Source organism: Solea senegalensis, linkage group LG21 (genome assembly GCF_019176455.1).
Source record: "Solea senegalensis isolate Sse05_10M linkage group LG21, IFAPA_SoseM_1, whole genome shotgun sequence".
NCBI lineage: Eukaryota > Metazoa > Chordata > Actinopteri > Pleuronectiformes > Soleidae > Solea > Solea senegalensis.
The window spans coordinates 6,675,525-6,699,301 of NC_058040.1; the positions used below are offsets into that span (position 1 = coordinate 6,675,525).

The window sequence follows — 23,777 nt, forward strand, 5'->3', positions numbered from 1 at the left end:
CAATAAAGGTGATTCTGATTCTGATGTTACAACATACTTTTAATATAACTGTAAACTTGATTGTAAGGGGCAGAAAAACATGTTTTATTCATCCATTGTATGCTTTTATGTACTTTAATTCTAACAACATTACTTCCTGGTATTTTCAAATTGCCTGTTAACTTGGTTAAGGCTTTTTCTTCTTCCAGAACAGCCAATAAAATAACTAAAAATATCATTTCAAAGGAAATGAACATATTATAATTGAAAAAAGTGATGTTTGGTTTGAAATATCTTAATTGCCTTGAGCTATTTAATAAACATTGCAATTTCCTGTCTAATCAACCTCCAAATTAGATTTCCGTTTAAATCTGTTATTGTAAATGTCCTCAATTATTAATATTACTGTTATTTCCATGAACACAGTGCATTCACTGATGATTGACAGGCAGATGATGAGGACAGTGACTGATTCACGTCGCTGGACAGAGTGAGGGGAAAATCATGGTGATGATGAGGAGCTGAAAGTGGAGCTGTGTGGCTGCCTGCGCGTCCTCTCACTCACTCACTCACTGCTCCTCTTTCTCCTGCGGCTGCTGCGGCTGCTGCTGCTGCTGCTGCATGTGCATGTGCAGCTCGACTGCGCCAACGACGCAACACAGAGGAGGAGCTGCACTCAGCGGCCCGAGAAGAAACTTCCCTCTCAGTTGTGAGTGTGATAACAAGGTGAGGTGCAGCTCGTGGTGTCGGAGCATCACATCACATGCAAACCTGAACCGACCGACAGAGTGAAGAGCTCCTGGTTTCCATGACTTTTGGAGTACTTTACTAAGAAAAAAAACAAAACATTTTTTGGAGACGATGGGTTTGTTTGTATTTGGAAAACTTGGCAAACGCGCATTAATGGAAAGTGTCACCGCTTCGGAAGTGAGAGGAGAGTCATTGCTCAGTGTGAATCAGTGAAAGACTCTCCTGCAGCCATGAACAACACCTCGGCAGCGGTGGGGGGATTTAAGCCGCCCACCATCCCATCGATCATGTTCATTTTCGGGGTGGTGGGGAACGTCATCGCCATTGTGGTTCTGCGAATATCACGCAAGGAACAAAAGGAGACGACTTTTTACACGCTCGTGTGCGGTCTGGCGGTGACGGACCTGCTGGGCACCCTGCTGGCCAGTCCCGTCACCATCGCCACCTACATGAAGGGCACATGGCCCGGGGGTGAGCCACTGTGCCAGTACTCCGGCTTCATCCTGCTCTTCTTCTTCTTGGCGCAGCTCTGCATTGTGTTCGCAATGTCAGTGGAGAGATACTTGGCAATCAACCACGCGTACTTCTACAACCAGTACGTCAACCAGAAACTCGCCGCGCTGACCCTGTTGGTCATTTACTTCTCCAACATCGTGTTTTGCGCGCTGCCCAGTCTGGGCCTCGGACAGGTGAAGCTGCAGCTGCCGGGGACTTGGTGCTTCATCGACTGGCAGAACAACCACACAACAGTGGCGACTTTTAATCTCATGTACGCAGGTGTGAACTCTGTCATCGTGCTGGCCACTGTCATATGCAACGTGATGGTGTGCGGGGCGCTCATCCTGATGCACAAGAGGTTCATCCGGCGCACGTCTCTGGGCACTGACCAGCGGCGCATCGCGGAGCTCCGGCGCAGACGGAGTTTTGGACGATTAGCTGGAGCAGAGATCCAGATGGTGATTCTGCTTATAGCTACATCCGTTGTGGTTCTCATCTGCTCCATACCTTTAGTCGTGAGTATTGGAGGGAAAAAAATGATAATGCACCATTCACATTTTATGCAGGCGGTGTGTGCGCAAAAGTTTGTCAATGTGTGAGAAGGGAACGCATTCAAAGAAACCACGGTGTGAAGTTAAATGCAATAGAAAGCACAAATAAGAAAAAAACAACAACAAAAAACTTGCTACTTAATAAGAAGAATTTCAATCAATAAAAGTGTGCGCATTTGTAACGGGAAACAACAGTTAAGTTGTACTGTTAGTTCTGTCTAGTTTTTAATTAGGGTAATTATGGATGACAAGCAAACTGGCAGGGCCTGATTAATAATAATAATAACAACAACCAGCAACTTGAACTTTGTGTTCCAGGTTCAACTCTCTGTGGTTTGGTGACACATCTCTCTCACGCATTAATGAGATGGTTCACAGCATATCGTTTTTGGCTGCATACATAAATAGAATTCACACCTTTTTTGAACTTAACGTGATGGGAAATGTCATGTCCTGTGAATGATCTGCGCAAACTTGTGCTGCCAGCGCGTCAGTGTGCAGCAGCCCGAGCCACAGCGCAGCAGAGATTCAGTGGAAACTTTAGATTTCAGCGCGCAATGGCACGCTGGAATTCCTCAAATATATTATAGATAGGATGGGTTTGAATGATGTGTGTGTTTTTTTTTTTTTTTTAAAAATCACATTTACTTGAAATAAATTCCAATTCTTGCACATTAATGAATTTATAGACCTATCTAAATCAACTGTTCACAAACAGCTTCACATTTATTTTTGCCAAAAATGCAAACATCAACTAGTTTGTGCATCTGAATTTGTGAAAAGTATGTTTACAACACTCCGGGGAAACCCAATGGTCTCCTGTCATATGATGAATGACAGTGAGAGCACTTGCTTTTATTGGCCCATTGCCATCTCCACACTGTCGTGCTTAGGCAGAAAAGAAGTCACTTTCAGTTAAATGTCTATTTAGATGTTAACATGCCATGTGTTTGGAAGATGTAAACGACATACATACACACACACATACATTTATAATGCAAAAAAACGCATGCTCTATTTGACTTTTGAGGATGCTTAATGTTTCTGTTTTTCCTCTTTACTGACAGCTGAGGATCTTTGAGAACCAGCTGTACAGAACCCAGAAAGAAGAGCTTTTTGGACTGAATAAAGACTTGCTCGCCATCCGCATGGCTTCTATCAACCCCATCTTAGACCCTTGGATCTACATCCTGCTCAGAAAGACGGTGTTCCTCAAGCTGATGGAAAAGATTAAGTGTCTATTCTGCAAAATGGGCAGGCGGGGTCGGAGGGATGGTGGGCAGTTCCGCTGTGACAACGACCACCGCTCCTCCTCCATCATCTCCCGGGATTCCCCATCGCTGTTGTCACACGATGCGAGGGAAATGATGAGCAGCACTTCGCAGACTTTCCTGTACCCATCGGAGGGAAACAGTGAGAGGTCGGGGTCTTTACAAGTGGGGCCACAGGCTGAATCCAGTCCAGTGGTGACACAGACATTACAGCGCCTCCAGGACGTTGTGGGGCCATCAAGGGGGGTTTCACAGACTGATTTAGAGGACACTGCACCAGACAGGCCCCTGAAAGAGGTTGCAGTGTGCCTCAAGGACCCGGCTCTACATGTGACCTTCACAGACGAGACTGCAAACATGCAGGAGAAATGTATATAAGATGTCGGCATTAGCTCAACCAGTATTCTCCACATGGGACAGAATATGAGAACTACTGAGAGCTCTGCAAAGACACGATCACGAAGCAGAAGCTTCTGAAGACTGAATAATCACACATCACTCTGTAGATATCGAGTGGACTCCAAAATAAAACGATGTGCGACAATGTGACAAAATGTATCGCCAAGCTTAGCATTATCGATGAATTACTCCTCCACAATCTCCATACCAATGAACATATGTCATGCACCACAGTCACAATATAGCTATATGAACAAAACCATATCAACATGACATTATAGAGAAGCTCCGTTGTTGCACTTTTTTGAATTCTAAATCCACTGCTATGGGCCGTTAGTAACATTTGTTTTGTAGCATTTTTAGATCTTGCACATGCAGTGACTGTAAAGCATTAATGCTAAAAATGTGATGTTTATTTATTCCGAGTATGAATCGTCTTCTCTGTGAGAAGGTCCAGATAGTTTGGAGTCACTTTAAATTGGTACAAGATGGATGTGTTCATAATCTTTTTTCTTTTATGTGTAGGAACATTTGCAAAAAATTGGGTCATACTGGTTGACAGAGCAGCTCAAACATCAAAGCTAAAATGGTACCAGCCCCTGTATTCCATAACAAAAGGCAGCTATACTGTGGATTACTCACAGCTTAAATACTGGAGGATGTTAGGATGCCTCCTATAAAGTGGTATGTTAAATACTAAATGTTTATTTACTTTATTCAGCCATATACATTTTTTTTTACCATATACCTCTAATCTAATCAGTTTTTGTTGACAAGTTTACCAGTGAATAAAATTGAAGACACTGAGCTTCCTTATGGTGTTTTTGTATTAATGGTTTAACTCGAAGTTAATTGTCTAAATATTGTTGCTATAGAGATTTAGATAAACATCAAAATGTGTTTAAACACGTCATGTTTTTTTTATAGCAACATGATCATCAACATAAAATGTTGACCTTTTTGTGAACAAAGCAATGTTGTACCAAAGCCATAAACTGAAAATAAAAGTTGAGAAATATTAATACATAAATCAAGAATTTCCATCAGTACTTTTTAAAGAGAAATGCCAAAGTGAAGTGCCAACTTAAGTGTTGTTTGTATTAAAGTGTATGTATGTACTAATGAGATGATGTTGATTGACGAGTAGCTGCAACAAGTGATTCTTGGTTGGATAAAAAAAAAAGATTCTGAAAACAGTGGTGATGCACTTTTTTTACATACATTTCTGTCATTTGATGGATAATTATATGTCGGTTTTAAGTAATTGAGATAATCCTTATTTTAAGTTATATACAGTACACCTGCTCAACTGATCATTCCTCAGTTGAATGAATTTGAAGATGGAGAAACTGATTAGACACTCATTCATTGAGGATAAACCATGGCAGTCCCATCTTCATAAATCATTCTTGCCTATATGAAAACTACTGGAGACCAAATGAAGAGCACACTAATTGTTATAATTGACTATTTGATTCATGTCTGTACAAAAATAGATCTCAATATAGCAAAAACAGATCCCGGCAGAAATTCAAGCCCATCTTTAAATACATGCACAATGACATTTGCTTCTGCCAGCATGTCACCGTCTGTGCCATTTATCTGCTCAGAAAATGCAATCCCTCCCTTTCATCTCTTCCTACAGCAGTGCTGATGGCTAAAACATGTCTAAGCAGTGGAGAGTTCAGATGGCATGTCGCCGCTCACCTGCAGACAGCTTTCTTCGACCCTTTTCCAGGTCCCACGTGGCTGGTGTCCAGGGCCTTCCCAGAGCAGTGAAACCCTCCCTACGAGAATAAGCCATTAAAAGACCGTAGACTGAGGAATCCGTTGAAACTGCCGAGTCTCTCGGGAGGCAGGAAATAATGATTGACAAAACAGTGGTGACAGGATTTTAACAGAGGGTAAAAAAGAAAACTGATTCTTCTTGGAAACTTGTCCCTGCTTTCCCTACCTCATCAGCGCACGAAAGGAATACATAACAGTGTATCAAACAGGCCGTTTTAGACATCTGAACTCCTCGCAGGAGAAGCCTGTGAAAGGAATTAGAAGGTGCCTCTCAAAAAAATAGTCAGTGTTCAAACTGTGACCTTATGGCACAGCAATTTTGAAGGTCCGGTATGTAAGAATTAGTGACATCTCATGTTGAAACAGCGGAGTGCAAGAAACAGACGGCTACTCCTTTTTTTCAAGTGCATCAGTGCAACTACAGAGGCCTTGCGTACGAAAAAGACTATCATTCTCACTCTCGCTGTTTTGTCCTTCTCGGGTTGCTGTAGCAACATGGGGGCGCAAGATGGCCGCCCTTGTCTAAAGTACATGGCTTAAAAGCCAAACAATCTTTATTTAAAGCGATTGTTGTACACTGATACAAACACACAGTACGTATGGTAGTATATTTACTGGCAGCCAATAAACTCCTTACCTTTAATGCTAACAGATCAAGTATTGCTAGTGACTAAATATTTCCACCATTACAGCAAAACAACAAAAACATAACAAATAAGACACCCTAAAACACTTTGCAATGTTCAAAAAAGCAGGTATATTTAAGCTTTAAGCAAGCGGTTAGCATGCTCGTGTAGCAGAAGACATAAAGTTAAGCTCAAGGGAATGTCATTAGTTTCAATGGGCGCCGAAACATTTCCATCAAAACCACATGTGAAGTTCATGGTGGTGTTAGAGGAAAATTGAAGAGATCACAAAATTCAGAAGGATTCAACATCTGCGATACCTGATGTTGGTATAAAAAAGATGATGATGTAAGTGGGGAAAAAAAAAAACGTTTGCCAGCCTTCAGGAGAATTTCTCTATAAGCAATGCCAACCTTCTGGAGGAGGCAGGGCCAGCTGATAGTGATTCTGATACTGTATTTAGATTTCATCGTCTGCGAAACATGAACGTCTCTGCCAAGTTTCGTGGCTATCCATGCGAATGTTATTGAAATAATGACCAACCTCAGTGTAAATATTAAACCACACCACTGAACCGACACAAGCCAGGACGGACGCTGATATTGTCACAGTTAGAAGAACATGTAAGGGTAAATATTACAGTAACATAAATATTAGGTACACTAACATGGTGCACGTCGGCTTGTTAAACATAACTACCCCATCTAACTCTAAGGTAGATGGGGTAGATCTGGACATATGAATGATATAATAATCGGTTAAATTATTTTACTTTCTCCTCTGAGTTTCCACATATTTTGACTGTCTGAAGTAGCAGTGGTGCATCCAGATACATGTGTATTTAACCTAAATTTACTTGGCACACCCTGATTAAACAGATGCCTCTCACCTATTATATTATGCAACATCCAAAAGCAACAACTGCACCGGCTAAGATTTGGGTGTGTCACAGACAAGGGTGTGATTGTAAGTAATCATGTGTGTTTACTTTGATATTTGATCTTCATTTGAAACTATTCATACACTCGCCAGCGACTTTATCAGGTACACCTGCTCAACTGCTTAAACACATATATCTAATCAGCGAGTCACATGGCAGTAACTCACGGCATTTAGGGGAAAAAAGACATGGCCAAGACAAACTGCTGTAGTTCAAACTGAGCATCGGAACGGGGAAGAAATGTGCTTAAATTGGCTTTGAATGTAGCATGGTTGTTGGTGCCAGATGGGCTGGTCTGACTATTTCAGAAACTGATTATCTACTGGGATTTTCACACACAACCATCTCTGAAGTTTACAGGCAATGGTCTGGAAAGGAGAAAATATCCAGTGAGCAGCAATTCACTGGGCAAAAATGCCTTGTTGATTCCAAAGGTGTGGGGAAAATGGCCAGACTGGTTCAAAATGATACAAAAGCAACACAAGTAACTCAAATAACCACTCATTGATCCCACATAAACAAACATCTCTGAAAACACATGTCACAACTTGAAGCAGATGAACTCAAACAGCAGATGATAACACGGGTGTCACTCCGGCAACTTAATTAGATGTCCTCTGTACCTAATAAAGTGGCCGTTGAGGAAACGGCATACTTGCACAATGTGCCCAACACATGAATCTACTTAAGTGTGCATGTATTTGTGTTTTGGCTTGAGGCGCTGCATTTGGTTTGGTTTTAGTAGGAGTTCTTCTGAAGTGTGACAAGAGATGTCACAATAACTTTCACTTAAATGGTGTCACTGGGAAACACTTAATAAGTTTGTTCTGAAAAGAGCTATCGGCATGCTTCCGAGGACAGCATTGGTTAGACCGAAATGGAATTTTTCACACACACACAAATGCTTTCTGGGGTACTTTATAACCCTCTGAAATTTTCCTCTAAACTCACCACAAGACTGGAAGCAGTTGTCTTACCTTGCCTTATCACTGGCAGAGGATTGTTGTGTGTGTGTGTGCAACTTACTTAAATCAGTAGTACAAAATAAACCTAAACAATCATCACACGTAACTATTTATTCACACACAGATTATTTGTCAAGCATCAGCAGTCTGCTCTTTTGGAGCAGTATGGTCGACAATACAGTTATAGCCACCGACTCCTCACAGGTAGTTAACATCCAGCCATCTGATTAGATGCAGCTTGCTTGATAAAGGCCTTCATCCAGAAGTTTTATTGATTTTAGGCTAACACCACAAAATGAAAAAGCTGCCAATTTCAAGCAGGCACTGTTTTAAATCCTGTTTTTATTTTTCTTTAAATGCTGGAGACAGCTCAAGTGGACGTCTGTTATTTTAGAGCATCGGAAAGTAGATTCTGATGTAACCACAGAGTACATTAGCTGTTTCTGGGCTACTCCAAAGAAACACTCTGCTGTGTAATTCTATAATAAATGTCCACATTAAGATGAAACAGATGTTTAAGTTTGTAGCTTGGCATTAGTAGCATGTTTTGCAACATGTGAGTCGATGCCTCCCTTTTGGTGATGGATAGATGTTTAAATGTCTTCAATCCTTTGCGTGTGCATGTAAACACTTGACATCCATTTTAACACAGTGAAATGGAAAATGGAAAACAGCAAAGCGCCGTTGTCTAAAATTTGCTGCATACCCCTTCACAAGAATTTTTCGCTTCTCATGTTGCCCATCTATGTAATGGTTTCATGCACTCAGAGCAGTTTCAGAAATAATCCAATTCAGTGCTCAAAAAAAAGGAAAGAAAGATGGAACCAGGATGACGGACTCATGCTGAGACCAGTTTAAAGTCCTCTCGCTTTGACAAACTTTTCCTTTGATGGTGCGGCTGTGTCCTCTGATCCTCCGTCCCCACTGTGTACATTTTGTACATTTCCCTCTGAATCTACAACCACCGCTGACCTCTTCAGCTCCTCATACCGTGTCTGTCGCTCAGCTACTGCCACGCAGGCGGCCAGCACCTCGTCAGATTCAAAGTCATAGTCCTGCTCGAGCTCGGGGGCATTGAGGATCTGTTTTTTGGTTTCCTCCTCTTGCTGAGTCTTCTCCTTGGTTGCTAGATGTTGCTTCTGTAACCTCAGTGCCCATGCCAGGTCTTCTTGCCACAGCGGACGCTCCGATGGGCACAGGTGGATTGCAACCTGGAAAGACCTCACAGCCTGTAGGGACAGTGCTGCAATCAGCTTTAGGATTCAAACATGTGTTTTCAGAGGCGGCGAAAAGTTGGAGCACTTAATCTGTCAGAAACGCTTACAGTCATCATCAGCAAGCTGAATAATTAGCTCCAGGTCTTTCAGGTTTATTTGTGGGATCATTGCAATGCTGATGATGAACAGTAAAACACTGGCATCCATGCAGCTGAGTAAGCAGGAAGCTTGTTTTATCAGCATGTCAACTATCAAGATCGTAATGTTCCTCATGCAGCATTTTATCAGACGCATTCAGGCAGATTTATCTTTTCATTAAGAAGCCATCAATATTCCGCAGTCAACTGTGCACTTTTACGGTGATTGGAAAATGATTGTTTACAACCTTGAAGCATTAGAAGTGACATCAGCCATAATCTGTCTGTGAAAGTGAGATAAATTCACTCTTACACACCAACAGATCAGGTCAGATAGGCGACACCTATTAAGCATGTGTAAAAACTGCACGATTGCTGTGTAATGTGTATAATTCATGCAGAATGTTCATTGAGCCAATTACGTTACGCATTTTTTTCCCCTCAATGATGTTATTTAAACATCTGATGATGCTGTTGCTATAATCTACACAGTTTAGAAAATGGGTGGCGTGGTCACGGTTACACTATTTATCTTGGCAATTTGAAAAGCTTGTCCGCCTGTTTTCAAATTTCACAAGGACAAGACAGTCATTGGCTTTCCTGCGTCTTTCTTTCCTGGATTTTAGCCTGTTTTGCTGGGTAGAATTAAACTGAAACTACAGTGATGCAATGGATATAAATAATTCTTTTTTAAAGTACATTATAATTCATGTGGTCCTTCCAGAACATTTTTAACAGACTACATAGGAAACTACAGACAAGAAGATGCATCTTAGATGAGTTCATATCTTCACACGGGAACTGAAGCTCAGCTTTTCAGTTGCACCTGTCACCAGTGATACAGTGAGTCACTCCTTCTATGGATCCAACGTCAACCCAAGAACAGAGCTTTGTGCTTGGTCTGAGGTTGAAGGCATGGTGAGGTCATGTCACGGGAGCACCAAACATTAAGCAGAACAAAAGCAGAACAAAAAACAATGTCCGTTTTTTTTCTCAATTTGCACGTCAAATCCATAAACAACGGATGATTTATTCAATAAGTAATTTACTTTATTTTCTGCTCTGATGATTTCCCTTATTAATCAAAGTAAATAATAAATAAATAAGCAAGAAACTAATGGTTGTTTGTTTTCTCGGGGCAACAGACTTTTTGTTCACCTCTCAATGGGAATCTCACACAGAGCCAACACTGCTGACAACTTCAGGTGCAGTCAAAGGCGACTAAATTGGTTTTTGACACATGAACAATGATTACAGATTTCTAACAAATGAAACTGTTTGTGCCCAAACACAACGCATCATGTTTGATCTTGAACAGATGATAGACTATCATTAAGTGTTTCTTTCGAAAGTATGTTATCCTTCAAAAGACGAAATGCCACTACAGGCAGAAAACTGGCCTCAGGGCAAAGAACAGTGTAATAATAAGAAGATGATATATGGGTACAGAGCTGTCATGCTGTCAATGTCGGCTTCCAACATTTTTAAAACAGTAAGAGAAGGGACAAACACCAAATCAGTCAATTAGTTTTTTTCCTGACTTGGGTAGATTTCATTCTTCTTGAGGGGACAGAGATGACTGAAGACTTGGGAAGACAAGGACAAAGAGGAGACTCTTGAAAAAAGATAATAGGGAATCAGTGCACTTACAGTTGCACTAACAAGCACTTAAACATGTCGATGCATACAAAACTTTAAAACTGGACTGAACAAGCCTTGCTAAAAATAGACCCGTGTTTTTTCCCCCCTCACTTCCCAATAGCTCTATTACACAAGGAGGTGTGTCTGTGTTTGGTTTAGTTAAAAGCTTGACTAACTTTCAACACTTCCTATTGTTTTTGGTGCCGCAGGACAGGTCTCTTTTCTCTAGGACATGTAGGAGTGACACAGCACCACTGGATGAAAGGTTTCATGAGTTCAGCCTCGCTCGCTTGGTTCTGAATGTGCGAACAAGCGCAAATGTGATCCCAATGTTTCATACACCCACAGGTCCCGGCATGTTCAGGGGCAATTTAAGCAATCGTCCAAGCCCCAGGCACCTGGGTGTGCTTTGTAAGTGGCACTTCGAGGAAGAGACGGTGAAAAGTAGTAAACAGACTGACATATCATAACGGCTCTTCAAGAAAAAAACAAACAAACGAGAACACGACTAACTTATAGACAGAAAGAGAAACAAGTGGTTTATTACAAACATCAAACACTGAAATGTGAACATTCCAGTGCAGGCCATTAATAACTCCGAATGATTGAGCAAGAGGTCATTAATCATAAGGCAGTATGACTGAGATAACTCTGGAACAGCCAGTTTGTGCCAGCTTAAAATCTGAGATGTTAGCGAAAGCCAAAATGGCTTGCTTTTGACAACAGCCTCAGACATTCTTAAAGCTGGGCATACACTAAACAATTTCACTGCCCACCTCATTTTCAAGTATGGGGGAATTGCAGCTTTGTTGTGCTTTGTTTGCCACACAGTGTGCAAAGGAAAACAAGGAGCAAACGACTGCTTCCAAACGACAGTTGAGTGCATCCAACGTTCTGCGTTGTTGTCATGCAGTGTGTTGCCAGCATTACTCACCAAATCCACCTCACCAAGGTTGAGCTGTGCTCGGCCTAGAGTCTGCCAGCCCTCCCACCACAGGGGGCGGAACTTGACTGCCATCTCCGCAGCCTTAACTGCTGGGAACACTTCCTGCAGGATGGTCAACACCTATTGAGACACAGGACAGTGATCTTTAGACGATCTGTGGTTTCAGCATGTGATCTCGTTTTGATGTGCTGATGTACGGGGTGTTCTTGTCACAGAAGAGTTTAATGTTTAATCAGCAACATTATATCTTTTTTGATTCAGCATGGAAAGTTGCTTTGCTCAACATGTAGTTATGAAAGAGGAAGTAAAACCCCACAGCATCAGTCTGCATCTGACCTTTGGCTTCCTTTCAAAAGGATGATCACAAGATCATTTAAGAACTGCCACAGCAAAAATAATATCTACTAAATGTGTAACATAAAATGCATAAATCAAATAGCAAGAACTAAACCACTGCTTAAGGAGTAAACCGTGAATGCAGCTGCTAGAGACAATGCTTAGTGTACTTTTTGAACGAGGTGTGAGTGACCAGAACCTTTAATTGTTAGCATTTTCACCAAAACGTATTGATAACTTGTGCAGCAGGTCTCGAAATATCCAAAATAATCCAGCATGTTAAATGGTAAAGAAAGAAAAGACAAAGGCAATTGTGGGCAACAGTGGTAGAAATAAGATTTCATATTTTAAACCTAATGTAAAATTAGTTGTTTTTTTTGATTGTCTAAGCTTTGGATTGTTCAACAAAAAGACAACATACAAACAAATTCAGGCTGAAATGATTGGTTAATGTGTTTTTACCAAATCAAAATGTAATTTAGATGTCTCTGTGGGTTCTGGAAACAAATACTCAGAAAATTGCCCTATTGGACATGACATTTGGTAACTTGTAACTTGTAATATTATACAGACCATATTTTCAACTGAGAAATGATTGACCAAATTCTTGTTTCATGTAAATGCCTTTAGCCTTAGAGATGCGACTGTAGAACAGCTGCAGTCATGATCACAAGATTACTCCCTGTAATTGACTTAGTTTCTCAATGATACATATGCTTACATTCAACAGCGTCACGCTGAACTCATTACTACCCTCATTAACCGTAGTCTTCTGAATCATCATTAATAGAGATGCTAAATAGATTATTAAAGGAAAGGAGTAAAAGGACACATTTTTGCTTTACAGTCACGTGGAAGTCAATCTTCTGTGTAGATCTGCAGAACGGTCAATATTTTTATAGATTCTTATTGTTAACTCTTGGACTCGAGCATTGGAAGGGTTTTATTTTCCACTACGGTGCAATTTTCTGTCTGGGACTGTGGCTGTAACATAAGTGCCTAAAACCCTCCTCAGTGCTGCTATGTCAGCTATGAAGATCATATACGTATGTGGTTACACACAAGTTGTTGTTAAGCTACTTTGACACTGCAGAGCAACTGCGAGTTGTCTGTGGATCTCTGTGTCCTATTATGAAAGAGTGCATTATGCACCCCTGACAATGTATTGTGAACATTATTTTGAAAGTTCAGTTATTCTTTCTATATTTTACAGCATGAATAAGTAAAACAAAGACAGATCGACAACAATAGGAAAAGCAGTCATAAATATTATATTTTTTGCAAACTATTTTAGCAGCTGTGCAGATTCTCTCTGTCCGCGTCTGAGTAAACAAAATTTATGTCACGCATTCTGTCAGCAATAAATCAAAAAATAAAGTCAGAAGGGTGAGCTCGACGTGAGCAAGACACAGCACAGTTGCTACACATCCAGTGGGAACCAGGTCTTACTGTTATGCAGAATACTATGACAATACTGTAAAAGTATGACAATAATTATGCAACAGAGAAGTAATTATAACGGTAATCAACAATAACAATGGAAAATGTGTTGAGAGCACTGAGATAGAAGAATTATCAATTGTGATTCTCAAACATTTTCAAGTGAACTTATTACACTGATAGTTCATTCATTCATTCACTCATTACTTAATAAAATATTGAAATTTCAGTAATACCATGTTATATCCATACTCTTACCACTTGATAACCAAGCTGGAAATTGCATAACAAATAAGATGGCCTTATTACCTCTTCAGAAAAATGATACTATTATGATGTTGTTACTGTACTGTAATGTGTTGTCTGTACACTTCTGACCAAATAAACCATCCAAAGTACAGAAGGAGAAGCAGCACTTATATGATCTTATGTCATCAGTGCCATCCCCAGAAAATTACAAGGCAAAATAAACTACACTAAATACAAAATAAGAAGTGTCTCTCTACAGATAATGAAGGAGAATATTCATTCTAAAATATAGCAAACGATAACCAGAACATCCCAAATAGTACATAATTAAACTTGTGACTTTACCACAAAACCCGCAACACATTTTACGACCACAGGAATCGGTTCTCACAATCTGCAAGATCCCCTTAACATTGAAATCATTCCGGAGGGAGGTGGTGACATTTCTACACTGGGGCCAATGTGCTGCTGCAGAAGACGGACAAAAGCAGACTGATTCAGAGACAGTGATGCAGGGAAGTGAATGGCCAGCGTCACTGTAACCACCATCGTCATCCAGGCAAGTAATGGGGACATGACGTGGTCCGGCATAATTTCAGCCTAATGATTAAGAACAACATCAACGCTGATAATGGACAATAATGGGTTGGATGTGTTGTAGTCACACACATGGAGCTGAAGCTTAGCAAAAACAGATGTCAGTGCATATGTCAAATTTCAAGTTAGTCATGGCATAATGCAAAAAAATCCTACAGTGGCTAATGTTATATTAGGCATACAATACTCTGTGTGACGTGGATACAGATGGCTATGAGGAATGTTATTGTGTTAGTAGGAGTAAATGAATAAGAAATAATGAAGTGAGATCTGTTCCTCTCACTAACTCCTCTGGCTTGTACACTCTTCCCACATATATGTGGACTATCTTTGGATAGAACGCCTTGCGCATGTTAAGGGACACAGAAAAGCGGCAGCTCAGAAATGAAAGAGAAAAACAGGCACAAAGGTATCAATTCGAATGAAAACGAGTGAAAGGAACAAGAGAAAATAAAAAAAAAAGGAAAAACAATAAATCTGCTGGAAATATACTGCAGACTTTCAGCAATGTGATCACCATGCTGATATCACTTATCTGACTCAAAGCATACCAACGTGGCAGCTGAAAGAGGGACAATGTGGCCATGATGCCTGATTAATAAATCACATACACAGAACTGCTGGCTATTATTTCCTTGGAATATCCTGAACACAAAACGTCCCTATCAGATATAAAGAAAGGCTCTGTCCAGATGTAAAGCTACACTTCCAAACTCTGCAGGCAGCTGTTGGACCGCATCATGTTTTAGACACACTTGTACCAGGAAACGGCAGAAACATACTATGTGTTAACCATGAGGTCATAGTCCATTTTATCCACATTACCCATAGTCTGGCTGCTGTAAGGACTTCTTGCAGGTTTGGAGTAACCCTTTGGACACCGAACATATTTTATTTGATTATAGAGTTAAAAGTATTAATCGAGTGACCTATCAATGGAAAAATAATCAGATACTACTTTGATTAATGATTTATACAAAAGTTCCGGCAGATTGAAAAACATAAACAAACATGTGGTTTGTTTACATCGTTGCTTGAACAACATAAAAAACATACGCTAATGGAAAAAAGAATAATAATAAAAAAATCTTTTAAAGGTGCAAAGTGTGACATTTATGAGGATTTGTTGGCAAAACCCTTCTACCTATTTATACTGCATATACCACCCATGAATAGGTTTGTAAAAGCAAAAGTGTGCTTTACAGTAATCTCTCGTTTTTTCTAGCCTTAGAATAAACCTTTTATATAAACTTCAGGCAAGAGTATAGCTTTACAGAGGCTGCCGTCTGACGCTGTCATGTTTCTACAGCAGCCAAGATGAACAAAATTGTGCATGCTTTCACGCTTTGAAGTGGAGGCATACGAGGACAGTCACTCTATATCTGAAATGAAGATATCTGTTCTAACCTGGGTGGGAAAGTGCAAACTCAAACTTTAAAAACCCCCATTCGAGTTCAAAATATGCAGTCTCGAGCACATCAAACTGTCAGAGGGTACTATGAGCGCAGCTGGGTCTTAAATCCACTTTGAATGCCCCCCCCAAGCCTAAAAATGAATAGGGATGGGAATGTGTATCGGTCAGTTTTGGTATTGGTATCTTCACAATGCACAGACTGTAAAAATGGAAAGAAAAATCATGTTTGGGCTGTTTACTTCTTCATTTTAGGAGAATAATAAAACATGCATGTGACTATGGGGGAGTTCCCAAATATCATTGGAAATATAATATAATATGTGGTTTTATATTACAACTACTGTATAACTACTCTTATTGTACTAAAGACCATACAATAAGAGTGTTAAGCAGATTTTCATTGTTTCCTGACCCACTTTGTAAAGGAAATGGGTGGGCAGAGATGTCCTATGTTTGATACAATCTTTAGTTTCACCACTAGATGTCACTAAAACTGGCACAACGGTCCTATAAGACCACCAATAGTGGACAAGAATGGTGACATGGTGATGAAAGCAAGGAGAAGAACATTATCATGCAAAAAAAAAGCAAAAGAGTAAATAAAAAAATAAAAGTATACTGAACCTGAGACTTCATCTCATACAGTAGTGGGTTGTCTGGAGTTAGCTGAATGGCTTCATCCCACTTCTTAATGGCCTCCCAGTGCCTACATAAAATACACAGGGTTCAAACACATATTAATCACACATTTACCATGAGTATCGAAAAAGCAATGTGTTGCACTACTAAATTACTTGTCATATGGGTTATTTATAGACCATACTGTTACAGACTACATTATCAACACAAACACGAGTAAAACAAACAAGCAGTTAACTGGGAAGCCACTCCATGGCCTCCACCCTGAAATGTGATGTTATGTAACATAACATACGATATGTCCTCACGCTTGTTTCAATTTCTTGCATATAATTATTCTCAGAAGCAAAGACTACAGATGCAAGTTCAAGAACCAATCACAAAAACACAAATTGACAAAAAAAAACATAGCAGAAATAAGCAGTACAAGGATCTAAGACACAGTTCAATTGAAGGCAGTTTGAACTTAATTTTATTTAAACGGTACATGGTACCTGAAACAGGTTCTGTCAGCGTTAGTGCCTACATGAGGGGCTTCTGAGGTTAAATGGCTGCTGGGTCATGTACTGTGGATAACGGATTTGAATGAGAGAAGAGAAGTGAGGTAGTTTAGAACATTTCAACAGCAGAACTTTATAAATGAATAACATGAGATGTCTATTTCATCTTGACTGTAGGGAGGTCCAACCCAACATACAATACAAAGCACAGTAATGGGGACAGACATGAAAGTGGATTTCATTATAGCTTCATGACTGGAAGTAGACCAACTAGTTTGATTTTTAATTTTTGAATCATAATGAGTCTTGAATTAAAGTCTACCGTCAAGCCAAATACCTAAGCATTTGTATGACTCAACACGAGCTACGCGTGTGCCAGATTCAGAGTCACTTGAGGAAGAGGAGAAAACAAGATACTTGGCTCTTTCTGCCTTTAACACTTCTCTGTCATTATAATATGTCAAAATAATCATAAGTTATGAAAGCCAGACTCAAGATGAGTCAGGACCAGAAGTTTTTATTTATCATAATTATGCTATAAACCATATACAACGAAGGATAGACCCTTGTGGACCACCCATTTCAGATATAGGATGACCTACCATCAGCAACAACAGTCCGAGTAAAGTAAGAGTGGAACTTTAAGCAACACTATGCAACTTTTTTCTTTTTTCTTTTTTTTTTACCTCAAAGTAACAGGTTTTGACAGGTTACTGATTTGTAATCAGGAGAATGGAGGCACTTTCATTCCCTTTCTGCACCTGAACCTCTACTCTGGCACAATGTCAGTTTGTTGAGTGGGTGGGAAAACTGTGAAAAGTGTAAACTAAATGACAGACAGTGACTCAAACTGCCAGAATCAGGCTCAGCAAATTCAGGAGTAATGCTGATCTAAGGGTCACGCGGCAAGGTTTTGCCTGATGACATTACACACAGTGAAAGAAAAGACATGAATAGATGCAAATATCTTTACCAATCAGCGTTAAGATTTGGAGATAAAATGTGGAAAATAGGTGGAAACACCCTTCCCTTTCCTCTTTTCCCTTAAACATGGATGGCGAATAAATACAAATGACCCTGCAGCTTAATTCATGTGAGCAAATGCAGACTTACATGCATGTGTCACTTTAATGTTTGTTGGTGGCCGTGCTCAATGCTGGAGGCAGCTATTGGTAGTTGGCAACAGTGTATCTGTTATAGCTGTGTTCAAAGCAAGAGATGCTAATGTTGCTTAAGTGATGGCAATGTGATGTCCGCTAGGGATGGGAATCGCAGGGTACCTCACGATACAGTATTGCACTCAATACATGGTCCATGATACCAATAATATCACGATACAACGATACTGTGATAATCAATATAGCAAGACAATCACATTATGATATCTGTCTAACTGAAGTGACGGATTTCTCTATTTATTCACAACATAGAGAGCAAAATGCATAAAGTCTATGTATTGAACATGGATGAGGCATCTCTTAATGTAGCTTTCTCCACCATTATTCAGCTGTAAACTTTTGGTCAGGTAATTTCTGCCAAAGTTTCCCTCATTCATTTGAGCAGTGTCATCAAGTAGCGACGTCCAGTGTGTGAAACAGGCAGGGACTGTTTATTTAAACACTTTCATTTGTTAATAAAAAAAATGATTGCTCTGGTGTATCGATTACTGTATTGCATGAGGAAGTAGGACAATATATCAGCAGACTGATATTATGACCCACCCCAAATGTCTGCTGTGTTTATGACTGACAAAAAACACCAGCAACATGGAGAACAGCCTTGTCTGGTGAAGTGTTTAAGCATAGACACAAAAATGTGATTTGACTGGCTGCCACCTGTTGTTGGTGTGACTTCATCTAGACCTAGAGAATGCAGTTTACTGTTCCTGTGCCCTTTCTGCACTAGTGTACATTTCATTTTTGCTGGGCTAAAAGATTTCTAATAAGACATAGAATTATTTCTGTTCAAGTGGCTTGCAGAGAGAGAGAGAGATAAGGGAACGGGTCATTTCAAACCTACTGCACAGCACAACCATCCACCTGACTGGCAGTAGTAACACAGAGTGCACAAAGGCGACTGCAGGTTAAACCAACACACAAAGGTCCACTGATGCATTAGTCTTAAAGGTCACTGCCGCCTCAGTCGTCATCCCTCTATATCTCCTCGTCTGTTTTTGCATAGATTAGTTTATGAAGGTTTAAATTTGGTAAATAAATCTTCCTTGTTGTAACATGGGGAATGGACACAATGCAAATGTTCATGCTCACCCCTTTGCCTCACCTGTTCAAGTCAATATTGACTCAACAATCACTTCCTCCTCATAAACTAGGTTATAGTCTGTCTTGTCTATATCTTTTACAGCGTTACTGAGATGAATATCCGGGCACACTCAAAAGCAATTAAAATCACACATTGAGACCAGTAACATCATTTTGTTATCAATATACAAATTACAGCCACACTAGAACCAAAGCATGAGGAAATATATATCACAGGCAGAGAGTGAGGAAATGGGACCGGGGTGAGGAAATCTCATCACCAGATGAAGCAAATGACACTAAAAAAAAAATATTTGGCAATAAAGCAATGCACCACATGAAGCATGAAAGATAAAATGTCTCCTCTATTGTTACAACAATAGATAAATCAAAGGCAGGACAGAAACAGCAAGAGACAAATTAAGAAGGTTTAAAAGAAATATCTGCACAACAGTACACATTCATGTTTAGTTTGAAGACAGAGTGAACAAATATGAAACTAACTGGGATCAGAATCACATTTTTGTGCTGAATAAAAAAAACAAAAAGAGTGCAAGGACATCGTGACCATGCCACAGTGCAGTCCAAAAGAATGAAATATCCCCAACACATGGTTTTGTAACCATGTGTATCAAAACTCAACCAATAAACTGACAGGCTAATCTAAACCACAAAACTGAAAATGCAGAGTATTTGAAATATACTATGAATGCCAGACTTGAATTCGAAAGCTCAATTTTTTCTTTGAAAAAAGAAAAAACTGATGCAGTGCGGAGGCTGGGAGCCGAACAAATCAGGAAACTATGTGTAGTATTTGAATGCTGTTGAATGCTGTCTCACAAAAATCCCACACCTCCCAACAAGTAGCTATTCAAGATATAAAATGAGACATAATACTATGATCATATGCCCTAATTTTTTTTCTCTTCCTGTTTTCATGTGATGTCTTTGTGAAAGTGGAAACTGTCAATCATCTTTTAGGCTACCTACAAATGCCTGTTGAGCCTTGCCAAAGTCTTTGTGAGGCTGTTTTACAAATGTTGTAGTGTCTGAAGACTCTGAATGAGCTTTCAACCCTCCTTTCAAAAAGAATATTTATGAGTGAACATGCAGTCATTTTTTTGTTTTGTTTTGTTTCCTTTATTCAAAAACATGTGTCAATCAGACAGACAATGGACTGTCATTACTCAGGTACTGTTGATCAATAAAAGTGTCAGTCAGCCTATTCATACCAAAACTGTGATTAAAGAAAGTATTTTAGTGTGCTGGAGGACAAAGAGTGTATCTGCATGTTTCAAAAATCCAGATTTCAAAAAAGGGTTAACAAATTGTGAGAGAGCAGGAAACCGTGCCCGACTGCCGACCTGATTAATTCACATAAAACAACACTGGCTGACCTTAAAAACAGCCAAAAGTTACATAAGACTCAGATCACAAACAGGTTCAGAAACATCTTTGTTTTTGGTTCAGAAACTTCTAAACTTTGGTTTACAAAAAAAAGTGAATGACATCAGAAGTCAATGTTGTTAGAGAGAAAAAAAAAACCTCACCAAGACATCCCTTGCCAGACACCATCTCAAACCTCTGAACGGTCATTATGCAGCAGCAAGCAAGACATCATTTCCCCAGCAAGATCCACTTTCTCCTCGCAAATACAATTACAGGCTGTCAATGAGGGCAACAGCTTTACATCTTCTGGACTGGAGGGTTTTTCACGAAGTGAAAGTTATCTGGCTAAAAGGCCAATTGCCATGAAAGAAATATCAAGTAACAATCTCATTATTGGATGTTTGCTCTGTTCTCTAACATTGGCTTCTATCAAATGCACATATGCTATAATTACATTTTCACACAACGTAACTGTCAATGACGCACTAAACGGATTTTTACATTTCAAAAGCGGAGCGATATAAGTAAACGCAAAGCAATATTTAGCATTGTTCAACAAAATGCAAACTCTCCACTAGAGGTAGACTGCTTTATCGGGAAAATATTTGCCTTTTTCTTCTTAAATAATCAGCACTGGCTCATTATTATTTACTGATATGTAATTACTAAAAATTGTTTTTTGACATGCATCATGTGTATAATATTTAGTTTATATATTTTTCTATAGAAAATACTGTATATTAGGAGACAGGCCATTACTGTGTTGTTCAATAGCTGGTTACAGAAGTTAAGCAACTTTTTGTATAATTAGTTGTATTATAAATTGGCTAAATATATGGGCAAATAATGACTTTAAAAAGTCCTAAAAAGAAGCAAAATGTGATTTACTACAATCTAAATATGCCCCAAAAATATTTAGGATTTCAATATTTAGAGTAAAAGCTGCATTGGTTACATATAACCTTGTCCTTTAAAAAAATAGTTTTAAATAAACATAGGACAAGTCAAGCTAAGGTGACACACATATTACATAAATAATTGTTTGTTTGTTTGATGGTAATTTTTACTGGTGAGGTGAGTCAGGAGAATTCTAGCTGGGTTGGACATAATGTCTGCTCTGTGCAATAGTGCCACCTTCTGGAGAAACGTCAGTATCACATACAATTATTGGCAAAGCTGAGCTTTGTTTAACTTCTCCAAGATATATAAATACAAACATCTCAGGACACTATTATCTATTAGTCCACAAATAAATACTCCAGCCTCACAGCAGACAGGAGGTATTAATATCAAACCAATATATCAAACCAGTATAACCCTCAGAATAATAATTAACTGCCACAAATCTGGGACAGAATATGAAAATTGACATTTAAAAGAATTGTCAGATTACATATTGAGTTTATATGTTCAGCATTGGTTATATTGGTTTGATGACAGCTGAGCAAATATTAACTGTCCAGGATTTTAGTACACTGTGTGTTTTTCTATTTATTGAAATATCATCAGCAAAATCCTCGTCCCACGAGCATCACAACTACTAATGGTGTTATATCAATATATGCAAGTGATCAAAGCCAGAAGCTGCTAAACAGATATAGTCATGCATGTTTTTAGGTATGTGTATGCTGTTTTTTAAAGCTGCCACTGGAATAATGTGCACACAGCAACCTTCCCTCACCTGCCTTCCTCTGCCAGAAGAGCACCCTCTTCCTTCAGTCTCTTGCTCTTGGCAGCACAGTCCTCCAGCAGGACCTCCCGTCGCCGCTTAATAACATGCAGCCAGTCCACATCCTCCGCTTCCTCAACTTGACCTGGTCCACTGTCTTCGGTCTTCTCTGCCTCGGCCTCAAATTGCTGCAAAACTGACTTTGACACCTTCTCACCAACTTTCCTCTTCCAGCTAAATGAAGCCATTCTGTGAAGATAAGTGTGGAGTCACAGGCTGCAAATTGTACCTCACATCTTCACAGCAGGTAGTTAACAGTATTATGAAAATGTTTTATTCATGTTTTATTGAATCAGTTTTTTTAAAGGTGTGCTGCAAAGTGACAGGCTCAACCTTGAATAATCACTCTCACGTTTGCAAGTCCAGGGTTTTAAAGAAGTCAGGAGGTACAGAACCAACAGACTTAAGAATCATTACACAGTTGCAGCCATTATGGCTCTGAATTAGAAATAAGTGTCGCTGCTTGCCTTCTCTTGTCACTGTCATCGTGTCTATTATTATTTACCTTTGGTTGCTACTGGCTGTGCTTCAATTTGTACCTCAGGGATAATATAGGTGAACTTTGAAATGCTACATCAAGATTATCTGTGGACACTGGGTCAGAACCCACAGATGGGTTGCAAAAGATTTGTCTCCAAATAAATTTGCAGACATTTGCCACCCTTCACTAAACATTAAATAAAACTTGTGTAACATTAAATTGTGATTTATTAAGCAAATATATTGGTAGGTTTTTGAAATAGCTGATTTACCTTTTAAAAATATTAAGTTTTACAGAAAAGGCAGTGAGATTTAGATTTTTTTTTTAAACAAAACAACGTAATCAACCATTCGCTGTTTTCATAATTTATATGGAGAATTGTCCCTCAAGTTAGTGAGTCCCTCAATAAAATGTTTTGAAAATGTCTATATGTGATGAAGATTTAGTTTGATATGTAGGCTACAAGAAAAGTCGCAGCATGTTTGCATTATTTTCATCGGATAGTCGCGTATATCACTCAGCACAGTTTGGTGTTTTCCAGTAGTAAATAACATATGAACGGTCATTTTAAAACCACAACTCAAGAACTGTGATAAATTAAGCCAAAAACAATAACAAACAATGTCAAAACAAAGCTAACTAATGTTAGCAGTTGTCGCTTGTCTTACGAATACTTGCACAATACACGCTAATAAAACTGCATTCTATTTAATTTTGTCAAGGACAAAATAGATATTGTTATGAAGGTAGGTAAAATAACAGTGACTTACAGGTTTCCGTGGGCAACAAAAACAAGCTAGCATAAGCTAAAAATTTGCCTTATTTGTGATGACCCTTGGTGATACGTTCAAGTCATCTCGTTTAAATCGACATTTCTACTACTCGAATCATAAAAAAGGTAAACGATGGTAATAGATCAAAGAGCAAACCACATAACGCATGCCACTTTTAATAACTTGTCAACACATGGTTAAAATAACGCAGAAGAACTGACAACTCTGATGGTTTTCCATTTTCTTCCAAAATATCCAATGTTA

The 23,777-nt window shown here is 39.3% G+C and overlaps 2 protein-coding genes across 2 annotated transcripts; one reads left to right on the forward strand and one right to left on the reverse strand.

The window, feature by feature from the left end:
• Positions 1 to 623: 623 nt before the first annotated feature.
• ptger4b (prostaglandin E receptor 4 (subtype EP4) b) lies at positions 624 to 4,642 on the forward strand. Its single transcript, XM_044053644.1, has 2 exons — positions 624 to 1,742; positions 2,846 to 4,642. Exons 1-2 carry the CDS (start codon positions 960 to 962, stop codon positions 3,425 to 3,427), a joined length of 1,365 nt encoding a protein of 454 aa, XP_043909579.1. The 5' UTR covers positions 624 to 959; the 3' UTR covers positions 3,428 to 4,642.
• A 3,221-nt stretch (positions 4,643 to 7,863) lies between these two features.
• On the reverse strand, positions 7,864 to 23,752 carry ttc33 (tetratricopeptide repeat domain 33). Its single transcript, XM_044012851.1, has 5 exons — positions 23,511 to 23,752; positions 22,212 to 22,448; positions 16,369 to 16,450; positions 11,697 to 11,828; positions 7,864 to 8,996 (listed from the first exon to the last, which is right to left on the reverse strand). Exons 2-5 carry the CDS (start codon positions 22,445 to 22,447, stop codon positions 8,622 to 8,624), a joined length of 825 nt encoding a protein of 274 aa, XP_043868786.1. The 5' UTR covers position 22,448; positions 23,511 to 23,752; the 3' UTR covers positions 7,864 to 8,621.
• Positions 23,753 to 23,777: the final 25 nt, after the last annotated feature.

Coding starts and splice junctions, on each gene's coding strand:
- ptger4b (XM_044053644.1), top strand. CDS start 960: ATGAACAACACCTCGGCAGCGGTGGGGGGATTTAAGCCGCCCACCATC. Junction 1,743..2,845: donor TCTGCTCCATACCTTTAGTC/GTGAGTATTGGA, acceptor CTTTACTGACAG/CTGAGGATCTTTGAGAACCA.
- ttc33 (XM_044012851.1), bottom strand. CDS start 22,447: ATGGCTTCATTTAGCTGGAAGAGGAAAGTTGGTGAGAAGGTGTCAAAG. Junction 16,451..22,211: donor CTTCTGGCAGAGGAAGGCAG/GTGAGGGAAGGT, acceptor TATTTTATGTAG/GCACTGGGAGGCCATTAAGA. Junction 11,829..16,368: donor TGTATGAGATGAAGTCTCAG/GTTCAGTATACT, acceptor GTGTCTCAATAG/GTGTTGACCATCCTGCAGGA.